This window comes from Narcine bancroftii, chromosome 12, assembly GCF_036971445.1.
Source record: "Narcine bancroftii isolate sNarBan1 chromosome 12, sNarBan1.hap1, whole genome shotgun sequence".
Lineage (NCBI taxonomy): Eukaryota > Metazoa > Chordata > Chondrichthyes > Torpediniformes > Narcinidae > Narcine > Narcine bancroftii.
In genome coordinates, this window is record NC_091480.1 from 93,393,284 (window position 1) to 93,406,968 (window position 13,685).

The following is a 13,685-nucleotide window of genomic DNA, read 5'->3' on the forward strand; positions in this document are numbered from 1 at the left end:
CACAGTGCTGGTCACTCTGCCTTCTTGAGAAGACACAGTTGTCAACAGCAGGTGACTTGGTCAGGGCTTTTTAAACCTGTATCCTCCCTCACCTGAAAAAGAGCAACGGATGTTTGGGAATACCGCTGATCTTTTATCATTGCAGAGTCTAAATCATGGAACTCCTGCTCTGACAGGAAGACTACAGAAGTTCAAAATGGTGGCGTCCATCAACTTCTCAAGGACAATTATAGATAAGCAATAAATGCTTGCCAGCGATGGTCAGATCTGATAACATGAATAAGTAAAAGGTTTGGAAATCAGTAACGCGATAATAAGCATTTGAAACATCTGCAATAATTCACATCATTTTCCTCGGTGACAAATGAAATTCTGGATTTTTCCTCAGTTTATAATCTTTTTGTTTCTGCCTGCCGAGAAGGGAATTTGATTGATGCCGCTGCTAACATGGATTGAAAAGATCAGGTTGAAGTCTTTTCATTACTTCTGGCTGTCAATTCAAGAGAGTTCCCTGGGTTATCCCACATGGTGTTTGAATAGTTTGTGCACATGATCTTGACATATCTGGGTGAAATGGGATTTGCTTCACTGAGCTACATAATGAAAAGGTATAGAACGTGTCCGAATGATGGAAAATGGATCCATGGATGAAATTGTCTGAAATCAAGCCAAGGAAACATATTGTGCATTAATAAGTAGCCTCATTTCTTCCCTCCCCAGTAAACTGTACCATTATCTTCTTTTACATTGAGTGGTTTGATGCTTAATAAAACCCTTGAATAACAAGGGGAGTTAAGTGAGTGGCTGGAAGAACGTTTGAGTTGTATTTCTTTATTAAACAGTTTGTATTCATTGTTTATAATTAGAGTGAGGAAATGGGTTGGGGGAACAAAAAAAAATGAACCATTTCAATTAAATAAGGTTCATAGAATAGAACATTACAGCACAGTAGAGGCCCTTCAGACCTTGATGTTGTGCCGGCCAATAGATTACTACCGAAAAAAATACTAAACCCTTCCTATCTCGTAACCCTCTATTTTATTTTCCATCCATGTGCCTGTCTAAGGGTCTCTTAAATGGCCCTGTTTCAGCCACCGCCACCACCCCTGACAGGGGGGGAAAAAAAAAAAACTCACCTCTGATATCTCCACTAAATTTTTCTCTCTTCACTTTGTACAGATGTCTTCTGGTGTTTGCTACTCCTGCCCTGGCTATTCATGCCGCTCGGAATATTGTAGACCTCTATTAAGTCCCCTCTCATCCTTCTACCCTCCAAAGTGAAAAGTCCCAGTTCTACTAACCTTGGCTCATAAGACTTGTTTTCCAATCCAGGCAACATCCTGGTAAATCTCCTGGTTCAGAAAATAAAGTGTGATAACTGGCTCACTGGCAGAAGAACTGTAATTAGGAGCTAACTGTTATTTGAACCAATATCTTGCATCTTAGCAGTTACACCAGAAATAGAAGGGGATCCAAAAGGTTTAATGAGGCTACTCATGAAAAGAAAGTACTGGAAAAGTAAATGGGACAAAAGCTGACAAATTCCCTGGTCCTGGTGGCCTGGGTCTTGGTGCTCGAAGCACAAATTTCAAATTTATTGTCAGAGTCGTACATGACATCTCATACAATCCTGAGATTTTTTTTTCCCTGTGGGTCAGGCAGAATTACCGCTTGTCTGTAGTTGTACTTGAGAAAAAGATACGTATTCAAAAGAGAGAAATGTAAACAAACTAACTGTGCAAACACAGAAAAAATAAATATTCAGAAATAAATAATGTGCAAATTAAGAGTCCTTAAATTAGTCTCTCATTGAGTTTGTTGTTTAGAAGTCTGATAGCAACTGTCCTTGAACCTGGGGGTACGAATCTTGTGCCACCTATACCTCATTCCTGATGGCAGCAGTGAGAACAGAGCATGTCCTGGCTGGTGTGGATCCTTGATGATTGCCGCTGCTCTCTGACAGCAGTGTTCCATATAGATTTTCTCAATGGTGGGAGAGTTTTGCCTGTGATGTACTGGGTTGTGTCCACTACCTTTTGCAGGGCCGACTGCTCAGGAGTATTGGTGCCCCCATACCAGGCCATGAATCAGCCACCTCAGCACACTTTCCACTACATATCTGCAGACATTTGCCAAGGTTTCTGATGTCATATCAAACCTCCGCAACTCCCGATGACATTAGTATGTTGGGTCCAAGAAAAGGTCCTCCGAAATAATGACTCCCCAGAAATTTATATTTGCTCACCCTCTTCCCCTCTGATCCTCCAATAATCTCTGGATCATGCACCTCTGGTTTTCCCTTCCTAAAGTTTACAACCATCGCTTTGGTGTTGAAGACAGTGAGTGTGAGGTTGTTGTTGGTGCATCATTCAGCCAAGTTTTCAATCTCTCTCCTGTGTGCTGGACTCATCACCCCTTTTTATACAACCCACTACCGTGGTATCCTCAGCACATTTGTAAATGCTATTGTCGTACAAAGTCATACAGTCATAGGTATAAAGCAAGTCAAACGGGGATAATTACGCAGCCCTGTGATGCCACACTACTGATGGGAATTGTGGAGGGGATGTACTGACTGTGGTCCGGAGGTGAGGAAATCCAGGATCCAATTATACAGAGTGGTGTGGAGTCCAAGGTCTTGGAGTGTTGATCAGTTTTGAGGGGATGAAATGCACTGTAGACAATAAAGAGCATGTGTCTTTATCTTTGCTGTCCAGGTGTTCTAGGGCTTTGTGTAGAGCCAGTGAAATGGTGCCTGCCGTAGACCTGTAACTGTGGTAGGCAAATTGGAATTGATCCACTCAGACAGGATCCAATATGCTTCAACATCAGTCTCTCAAAGCACTTCATTATTGTGAATGTGAGTGCCACTGCTCGGTCATTTAGTCAGGTTACCGCATTCTTCTTGGGCACTGGTACAACTGAGAATTGTTGGAAACAGGTGGGTTCCATGCCCTGTCAGATTTGATGATTTCCATAAAAACTTTGGCCAGTTGGTCAGCTCAGGTTTCAGCACTCCGCTGGGTACTCAATTTGGACCAGATGTTTTCCTTGGATTCACTCTCCTGAAGGCAGCCCACACAATGGTTCTTCCTTGTTCAGGTGGTCAAATCAGGTGTAGAAGGTATTGAGGTCATCTGAGAGTGAAGCTTGAGTGTTTCCTATTGCACCAGACTTGGTTTTGTAGAAGGTTAGGTCATTTAGGCCCTGCCATAACTGATGGCCATCCTTCGTTGCTTCCATTCTCGTTGAAATCTCCACTTCGCCTGGGAGATGGCTTTCCGTGGGTCATCCCTTCTCCTTGTGTAGTGTTCTTGATCTTCAGACTGGATCTTAGTAGGTTCCAGATTTAATTGTTCATCCTGGGCTCCTGGTTAGGGAAAACCTGAACAATTTGACGGGGCACACCTGTTTTGATAAAGTCTGTAATGGCTCTGGTGTCCAAAGGAAGGTGGCACTATATCAGGTGATTGGTTTAGTGGTGATCTTCTAAAGTTCTTTGGATTCTAGAATGGCCCCAGTGGAATGGAAGGTAGTTCAAGAAAGGGAGGGAGAGTAAATAGGGATCCACACTGTCAGAAAAGCAAGTACAGGTAATACATTACCAAGGATATGATAACTGAACATCTAGAAGCTCATAAGTGGGCAGAGTCATCATGAATAGGAAATATTTCATGAATTGAATAAAGAATTTGTTAGATGCAGTGTATGTAACAGATTTGCCAAGACAATGTATCTAGTTTTGTAAGAATAAGAAGGAAATGTTTAGATTGGAATCTGCAATTGACGGTGTGTCACTGATGTCTATCATGGACTCTCAATTACAGTCTTAGAGCATGGAAGTAGGTCTTTTTCCCCATTGTGTTAATGTTGACCAACACCTGATTAGCTTCCATCTCACTGAATGGCAAAGCAGGTTTCATGTTCATCCTGTGCCTGCTTTTATTGTTTTAAAATGAGTCCTATTGCCAGGTTATCTCTTTGGAGCCATTGATCTGACTGTGCCATCTTTTTTTCCTGGAGATGCAAGAATCAATGGAACCACTTGACAAATGGCAAAGACTTCTGACGGTGTCTTGGCGAGCATTGCTTCCTCTTCGCCTGTGTCCTTGAGCCCACTGTGCAAGGGACACACATCTCCTCACATGTCAGGAAGGCACAACAATAACTGCACTCTCTGAGAAGACTGAAGCGGGCAAGGCTACTGGCCACCATTATGTCAATCTTTTACAGGAGCTCTATCGAGAGCACTCTAGCCAGCTGCATCACAGTGTATTATGGTAGCTGCAGAGAAATGGATTGGTGGTCTATCCACAGGTCTACTTCCCGATCCATTGATGTGTTCTACCGCAATTGTTGTCTGAAGTGTGTTCATATTCAGGACCCCATCTTTCAGCTGCTCCCATCAGGGAAGAGATCCAGGAGGATCAGAGCCAGCACCACCAGGCTGAGGAACAGTTTCTTCCCATGGGCAGTGAGAATGCTGAATGACCAAAGGAACGGCTCACACTGACCACCCGAGGCTCTCATATTCAGGAAACAATATTTATTTATTTATAAGAATACTTATCCTGAATATATATTGTTGCATGTCTGGTTGGTTGCCTGCATTTTTGGCATAGAGGACTGGAGAACACAAGTTCGTTGGGTTGTACTTGAACAATCAGATGACAAAAACTTGACTATTGACTGGCCCCAGGTTAAGCTTCCCCAAAGATGAGCATTGGATTTCAGATATTTACCACCGGTTCCCAAAATGGATGCAGAAACTGCATTTTATACAAGATCGTGTTATATGGCGAGCTCTCCACTGGCCACCGTGACAGAGGTGCACCAAAGAAAAGGTACAAGGACTGCCTAAAGAAATCTCTTGGTGCCTGCCACATTGACCACCGCCAGTGGGCTGATATCGCCTCAAACCGTGCATCTTGGCGCCTCACAGTTTGGCGGGCAGCAACCTCCTTTGAAGAAGACCGCAGAGCCCACCTCACTGACAAAAGGCAAAGGAGGAAAAACCCAACACCCAACCCCAATCAACCATTTTTCCCCTGCAGCCGCTGCAACCGTGTCTGCCTGTCCCGCATCGGACTTGTCAGCCACAAGCGAGCCTGCAGCTGACGTGGACTTTTACCCCCTCCATAAATCTTCGTCCGCGAAGCCAAGCCAAAGAAATCAGAAAAGGAGCTGTGGCAAAGATGGAAAGAGACTTCAATAGAATATAGGGAGCACGGATATAATCAGCCTACTCAACATTTGGAATAACGTTCATCATACTTGCAGGGAGATTAGAAAAAAGGCAGTAGTAACAAAAATATTGTATAAATATATCAAGGTATAAGTAGTTAGATTGTAGTAAAACACACACAGAAATGCTGGAGGAACTCAGCCGGTCTCGTAGCGTCCGCAGGATGTAAATATATATTACTGATGTTTCAGGCCCGAGCCCTTCTTCAAGGTATAAGCAAAATCAGGCAAGCATCTTAATTAAAGACCAGAGATTAAGGGGGAAGAATGGGAGGGGGAGGAGTCCAGGACAACAGCTAAAAGGTGCTAATTGGATATGATAAGAATAAAGGTGGCTGTTAGGTCCTAGCCTCCCCATTCTTCTGCCTTAATTTCTAAAGATGCCTGTCTGATTTTTGCTTATACATCAGTAATATATCTTTGCCTCCTTGGGATGATGGCTGATATTCTGCCACATTTCTGTGTGTTTTTACTTTATTATAAGAGAATTTGGAGCTCACAGCTACCGAGCTGTGTTGTAACCACATCTACAATGCATTGAATTGTGCACCCAAAACAAAGATAATTACCTACAATGTAGTGTCAAGTCAATGGATTGACTCCTGGAATGAGAGGCCAACCTAAATGAAGCCACTAGAGTTTAAATAATGGTGGGATGACCCCATTGAAACAGCAGGTTGTGAGAGGAACTGACCGGATAGCCAGTGAGAGCCATTTCCTCTGGTTTGACCTTTGGAATTCTCTAACGCCAGGCAGCAGTGGATGGTCAAACACTGAGTACTTTCAAAGCAAAGGAGGAAAATGGATTTAGAGATTGGGAGAATCAACAATAAAGAAAAATACCAAGGATGAGCAGGTTAAAGATCAGTTAGGACTTCAATGAAAGGCAAAGCCAGTCTGTGGAGCTGCGTGGTTAGTAGAAAACTACACATTAATAAAAGGTATCAAGCTCCTGTAGTTGTATAACAAGCATTTCTTTGTATACAATGAACTTGTTTAAAGTATATCAGTGAGTGGTATAGCATGAAAGCACGCCCTTCAGCCCATCAGATCCATGCCAATCTACACTAATCCCAATTTTTCCCCCACATTCTCTTTGGGCAGCACAGTTTACAACACCAGCAACCTGGGTGCAAATCCAGCGCTGTCTGTAAGGAGTTTGTACGCTCTCCTCATGTCTGTGTGGGTTTCCTCCCCACCCTTGAAAAACATATGGAGATTGGCCTGTAACCATACTGCATGTCTAAATTTGAAATGTAGACATTATCCCTGGATTTTACCACCAAGGGCACATCACAGCGGTTACCTAACCAACCAACTGATACATCTTTGGGATGTGGGAGGAAACCAGAGCACCCCATAGGAAACCCATGCAGTGACAGGTCAAGCCCATACAGACAGCTCCCGAGTCAAGATTGAACCCAGGTCCTTGCACTGAGAGAACTGCATACAGTACTCCAAATGCAGCCTCATCAATAATTTGTTCTCTTCCACTGGACCTTGAGAAAATGTTGGTATATTTCATTTTGACATAAAGGAAGACCATTCAGCCTGCTACACTCATAATCTCATGGAAAACATTCAACAAATTCCTCATCTCAGTAGATCAAGAAATGCTAAATCAGTACAAGCCAGAGAAAATGTCCAGGTTTTTAACTATAATAAATATAAAACACAATTTTACACCAAAGAGAATCTTGACCATTAAATAAAAACATCATGTTTAAATGTTGATTCCATGTCTCATTTGGAAAAGTTTCAACCTTCTCCCAACCCTGAACACGATTACCTCTCCAAGTTTTTGTAACCTCATCCAAGATCATGCTTCAGCAGCCTGGGTCTAAAATGTGGAAATATAGACTCCAATTTTCCAACTCCCTCTCCGAGGTTCAGCTTCTTATTTAAATCTGCTGCTTCTAAGACCTGTACTACTATTTCTGGACAAGAATTAAATACTGCAGGAACAAGAGATCAGATCTTTTTTTTAGGTACTGTAAGAATTCAGCAGACCAGGGAGTATCTATGGAGAGAGGAATAGAATTAACGTTTCAGTCAGAAAGCCTTCCATCAGTACTGCTGCAATGTGGCCCATCAAGCCTGCTCCACTATTCAATGTGATCATGGCTGATCTGATGATCGGCTCATCTCCACTTTGCTGTCTTTTCCCCATATCCCTTAATTCCTTTTCTACGTAGAAAACTATCCAACCTTCTCAAATATATTTACTGAGGTCACCTCCACTCCTTCAATGGACAGCGAATTCCATATATTCACCACCTCTGGGAAAAGCAGTTCCTCCTCATCTCTGTCCTAAATTTTTTACCCTGAATCTTGAAGCTACGTCCCATAAATATTGGTCTCCCGTTCCGATGAAAAAAAAACTTACCTACCTCAATTTTTCTATGCCTTTCATAATGTTATACGTCTCTATAAGATCCCCTCTCATTCTTCTAAATTCCAGAGAGTACAGGCCCAGGCAAATGAGTCTCTCCTCATAAGCTTCCCCTCAACCCTGGAATCAACCTGGTGAACTTCCCCTGCACTGCCTCCAAAGCAAGTACACCCTCCCTAAAATAAGGAGACCAGAACTGCATACAGTACTCCAAATGCAGCCTCATCAATAATTTGTTCTCTTCCACTGGACCTTGAGAAAATGTTGGTATATTTCATTTTGACATAAAGGAAGACCATTCAGCCTTATTCTTTCTCTGCCAACGCTCAGATCAAACCCATTCTCCATCGATTTCCTGTTTCTATTCTCACATTTGGTAATATCCTCCTAGCATCCACCTACTCTGGGGGGAGGGGGGGGTCATTTACAATGATCAATTAACCTACCAGCAGGGCATATTTGGGAGGAAAATAAAACACCCATGGAAACCCCATGCCCTCTTAAGTAAATAGTGCTACTCCACAGAGATCACCTGCAATCAGGGTTGAATACAGGTTGCACTTAAGGACAGAATTGATCTGCGATGCCCCCAAATCAATGAGTGTGCAATCGAAGGCACTCTGAGTAATGGGAGACTGAAATTCCAGCAGAGCCAACTCATCCTTTGCATCTCATAAAGAGAGTCAGAGTTAGCTAATCCTTTTTGAAATTAGCCCCTCAGTGACTTTCCTTACATAACAGTAAATAACTGCACGTAACACAAACATCTTCCTCTCATCAGAAAAGAAGGCATCCACAAAGACTCAATCTCACTCTGATCTTGAGAGCCAATAGCCGCTTTCAGGTGGAATTGCCGGGAGAATGCCACCTGACAGCCCTCCTCCTCGCTGCCAACAGCCTCATGGTGCGGGACTATGGGGCTGGAGCGGCCGGCGCGGGGCTTCAGACTCCGAAGTACTGCGCCAGCCACCTCAGCCCTGACATCCCGTGCAAGCCACTCCAGACCCGTAGTCCCACGCCGGCCGCCCCAGCCTTGACACCCCATGCCGTGGGGCTGTTAGGCAGCGGGGAGGGGGGCTGTCGGCAGCAGAGAGTTGGGTTGCTGGCTGATTGACATCAGCCTGCCCCCTGGTAGGCCCCTGCCGCTTTCAGGCTGCTGCTTTCAGGTGCCTGGGAGAGCGCTCGGAAGTGGAGAATATATCTTCCCGAGGTGCGTTGAGCAAGTACTCCTCGGAGACGGTTTTTCGCTTTCAGGTGGCCTCCCGACAGCCACATTCGGGTATTTTGGGTGGCTTTACATTCGGGAATTCTGGCCACCTGAAAGCAGCTAATGAGGTCATCAACTTGAATTGGCATTGGAGATATGGATTCAGGAGGTAACAGAGTTTAATGTGGTGTCTCACAGCTCCTCTCCCAGTGAAACTCAGCGAGGTGAACTGCTGCCTGAACACCACGGGAGAATGTTCCCATTATTTAAGAACTCATCTCCTCTTTCTGCAGTAGCATTTCCCCTTCTCTTTTTCTTGTCATTCTTGTCTTGGGCAGCCATCTGTTATGATGTGCCAGGAGATGCAAACATAATGCTTGCTATGAGGAAGCAGTAATCAAGAAGTATTTAGTATAACTTGGTTGCTTCTGCAATCAATGCTTCTATATTTAAAGCTCAGGATCTCATTTTGTTTTTAACTTTCTCAACCTGCCCTGCCACCTTCAGGTTTGTGACCTCAAGACTTCATACTCCTCTGTTTCTGTACCCTTTTAAAATTGTACATTTAGTTGATATTGCCTCTTCTCATTCTTCTTTCCACAAAGTATCAATTCTCATATTTCAGTTGTCCTATCTGCCCACTTCACCAGCCTATATCCTCTTGACCTCTCACAGTTGCCCAGAAGGATTATTAACAGTGATTCTTAAACAGATTAATGATACACACGGAAACTTGCCAGAGCTTTTTTTGGAACTGGTGCCAATATAATTGTGGTCTTCAGAATAGTTAAAGAGATTGTTAATATCACTTTACTGAGGGATAAAGAGCAGACATCTTTCTGGACCAGGCTTTCTCAAACTTTTTTTTTTGCCTAAGGCCCCCTTAGGACTCAAACTTTGGGCCCAAAGCTGAGTTGGCTTCTTCCATATTTCTCTCCTACCGACTACATAATAAATGTAAAAAGTATTTATGTTACGGGAGGTGAAAATAAAACAAGTTAACAGCTTCACTATTAAATCTCAAACGATAATACTTTGGATAATTTTTACATTCCGTCATGATGAACGTTGAGAATAGGAACAGTCAAGGTATTTTCCAACAGTTTTGAACTACTTGCTCGTTCCAGGATTCTGTATTACCATTCTTCAAGGAAAACAAAATTAACATGATGCTTAAGACAAGGTTTTGAATATTTCCAAGCACAAAGTATGCCTGGGAAAATTAAATAGATTGGGCAAATTAAGATCTTCTATCAATTTTATTGAGATTTTCCATTGCCAAAGGTAAATATATGATCAAAATCCAAGATTCCAACTCAGTGCTCCAATCAACTTTTGGATAAAGTTACTGCACCGCACGTGCATTTGTTAACTCAGCTTCATATTCTTCTATCAGGATTTTCCCTGGATCTCTCAATCTGTCAGCAATTCTCCCTATTATCATCTTGGAACAGGCAGTGTCAACTGTAATAAAATCCTCTGACAAATGCCACTAGCTTCCTTTTATTATTGAACAAAATTAGTGAGCCCTGCCTTGCTGCTCTCCTTGAGACTAGTTGCTAATCAGAGACAGCATGTCCATTGGTTATTTCCATGGATAAGTACAGAGATGATTTGCAGCACTGGCCCAGTATTGGGTGAGCTCCCGTAAGAGGAGAGAGACCATGCCTATTTTCTCCAAAATCTAGAAGAATTATAAAAAACTATATCAAGTTTACTGATCTGCAGAGACATGCAGAAAAAACCCCCACTGCCCCTCTCCCCTAAGCCCCAATATCCCTGCCATCTGTAGTGTCTATCTCCATTAATCTCATTCACCTGCATTAATACCATAATTTGTTCACACTCAAATAAGTCCAGATGCTCTTTAAATATGTGAGTGGTTGTTTTCATCATTGTGGGGCAGCATGGTTGGCGCAGCGGTTAGCAAAACGGCTTTACAGCGATCAGGACCGAGGTTCAAATTCTGCACTCTCTATAAGGAGTTTGTACGCTTTCCCCTTGTCTGCGTGCATTTTCCCCGGGGGCTCGTTTCCTCCCATCCTTCAAAACATACCAGGGGTGTAGGTTAATTGGGCGTAAATTAGATGGTACGGGCTAGTGGGCCGAAAGGGCTGAGCTGCATGCCTAAATCTAATTTAATATGAAATTAAAATCTTCAAATGTGATTGGGCTGAAGAAAGCATGGAAGAGATTCACCAGGATCTTGCCTGGATTGAAGCCGAGTCTGGTAGGCTTTCTCGAGAGTGGAGGTCTGATAAGATGGGCACACGGGTCTCAGGGGGATAGAGGGAGAACATAGTAAAATTTGTTTGATTTGAGGAGATGATGTATTTGAGGAAGCATCTGGACCTATTTGAGTCATCAAGTCGTAGAAGTCCATGGCACCAATGCCAGGTGGCAGGGATACTGGAGCTTAGCGGAGAAGCACGACTCTACAGATCAGCAAAAGCAAATGTAGAACTGGAGGAAGGGTAGTAAATTTCTCTCTGGCAAAGGAGAGTGAAACTAGTGCGCTATAACTGGTAGGTTTCCTCATTACTTGGCAACTGATAGCAACCCAGGAGATGATGTTTTGGAGGATCCAAGGGGCTTAAATTCAGTCTGTAAGAAAACACACTGGTAGATGGAGGGGGTGTGGAAGAGAGAGGCACTCCTATCCTCGTGTAATAGAAGACCTCCTTTTAATAATAATAACATAACAATTACAGCACGGAAACAGGCCATTAGGCCCTTCTAGTCCGCACCGAACATTCTATCCTCAAGTTATTTTTTTCCAAAAGACTAGATGCTATGAAGGACGTTACTCATGCTTACTTCAATTCAAATGAAACATTCACAATCCTTTGTAAATACCAACGTACACACCCGCTGCAAAATCCCCAGTATGAAAACAGAAAAAAGTTGGAAATACTCAGCCAAACCTTTCACCAGGAAATATTGTTGTCAACACAAAATGTCAAATTTGTTTCTCTCTCCGCAGATGCTGCCTGGTTATCTGGCATTTTCTGTTTTAATTTCGGTGATTTACTCTTGCGTCAAGGTCCCCCATCCAGAGACTCTCCGAGGGGTGGAAACGTCTCTCGGCGAGAAGAAGAACTTCCAAAGTCCAACCAACGTCCCGGTCGGGGGGGGGGGGGGGGGGGGGAAGGGGTGGTGAAGCGGTGAAGCTGCTACTGGAGCCCTGACAACCTACTCCAAGTGTGCGGTCGTTGCCTCGCTTCGGCAGTTGGGACCAGCCCAGGTGTTGATAAGTATAATTGGGAAGGGCTTGCATATTGTAGTTTGAAATCAGCTTAGGATTTTGTAATAAAGATTTGTATAAACATTCACACAATGTTGGTGAACAATGCTCAGATGCCTCAAGAATTCACTGAATCGTAAACTAGTGACGGAACAGAGTGGCAGAGAGCAAATTATAAACCTCACCTCATTTTGTTTATCCATACAATACACCAGGCACTGTGAAACACCCTTGAACTGAAAGAAACAATTGCAACTCTACTCATAGCACAGACTGAAAGTAACCACTCCATTTTGGGTCAACCAATATTATGTAAGTGCTTGGCAGTCATTATACTTCAGCTCCCCAACAGTTAGCTTCATTTTGAACAACTGTCATAAATAACATGCTATGAAACAACCAGATGAAATCAGAATATTAGATCAATTAGGGACACTGAATTTGCATTGAGGTTTGTTGGCTGTCTTCCCAGTTTATCCACATTTGTAGGAGTGCAAACTTCTGATATTACTGGTGAGATTCATTACATTTATTAAAATGAAAGAACTATCATTTATTTCACTTCTGCTTTTTGAAATCATCCTTATCTAACTCTGACCTGCTTCTGGATAAAGTATTGTGAAACATGGAAGTCTGCAGTCGCTGTAATTGTACTAAAAATACTGGAATGCCGGAGGAACGCAGCCAGCCTTGCATCCTCCGTAGGAGGTCAAGACGTATAACCGACGTTTTGGGGCCCGAGCCCTTCTTCGCGCCACCTTGAGCCCGAAGCGTCAGTTACACATCTTCACCTCCTATGGAGGATGAGAGGCCTGCTGAGTTCCTCCGGCATTTCTGTGTGTGTGTGACTGGATAGAATACTCACTGGTTCAGGTCCAGGTCCAAAATGAAGGATGAACCAAACACATCGATCTGGAAACTTGCGTGGGCCAGATGAATAGGCTATGAAACAAAATGTGCAGCTGTCAAGAAATGTCGGTTTTAAAAGTTCAAAGCAGCTGGAATAGATCTAAAAAGCTACCAACAGATTCTGCGTAATACAGGCACACCTTTTTTTTAAAAAAAAAGGGTATTACTAATTTTGTGTGCTCAGAATCTGAACTCTAACTAAATAGATTTCTATTCTAGTGATTAAGGGACTATGTGAGTGGGGGGGGGGGGCTCTGATGGTTAGTGAAAGAGGACTTCAGGTGGTATGTGGGGGGGGGTTGAGAACCAGTTTATGCACCTCACACACAGCAAGCAGCGAGGAACAGGGATTCAGTTTTCCCCCCTTTTGCAAAGCAACTCTTGGAGCAACATCATCAGGGGGAGCTGCCTGGTTTTTACTGAGAAAGAAACACCTACACTGCTGTGATTCCGGGTTCTGGTTTTCAGCTGCCCGTGTTGGGTTTCGGTGGCCGAACCAGCGTTGTGCATCAATCGCTGGGGCTTGGTGGCTCCCTGCAAGAAGGAGCTGGTGATGCGCCGTTCGTTCCACACCGTCTCCGCCAACAGCTCGCCTTGAGTCAGCCCTATGGAGGGAAGGGGTTGGGGGGGGGGGGGGAAACAGTGACAAGTTAACCGCGGGTCCCTGATTTAAGATCGAGTTTGCCTTT

At 43.6% G+C, this 13,685-nt stretch overlaps 1 protein-coding gene across 4 annotated transcripts in view; it reads right to left on the minus strand.

Annotated features, from left to right (window-relative positions):
- Positions 1–13,685, minus strand: part of LOC138746547 (disintegrin and metalloproteinase domain-containing protein 11-like) — a 113,846-nt gene that overhangs the window by 99,865 nt on the left and 296 nt on the right. For all 4 annotated transcript variants that reach the window (XR_011347020.1, XM_069904817.1, XM_069904818.1 and 1 more), the window contains exons 2-3: positions 13,435–13,601; positions 12,953–13,029 (exon numbers count right to left, since the gene is read on the minus strand). Coding sequence is in view for 3 of the 4 variants with exons in the window: in XM_069904817.1 (XP_069760918.1) it covers positions 12,953–13,029; positions 13,435–13,601 (244 nt within the window). In the remaining variant the exon portion in view is untranslated. The remainder of the gene's footprint in view (positions 1–12,952; positions 13,030–13,434; positions 13,602–13,685) is intronic.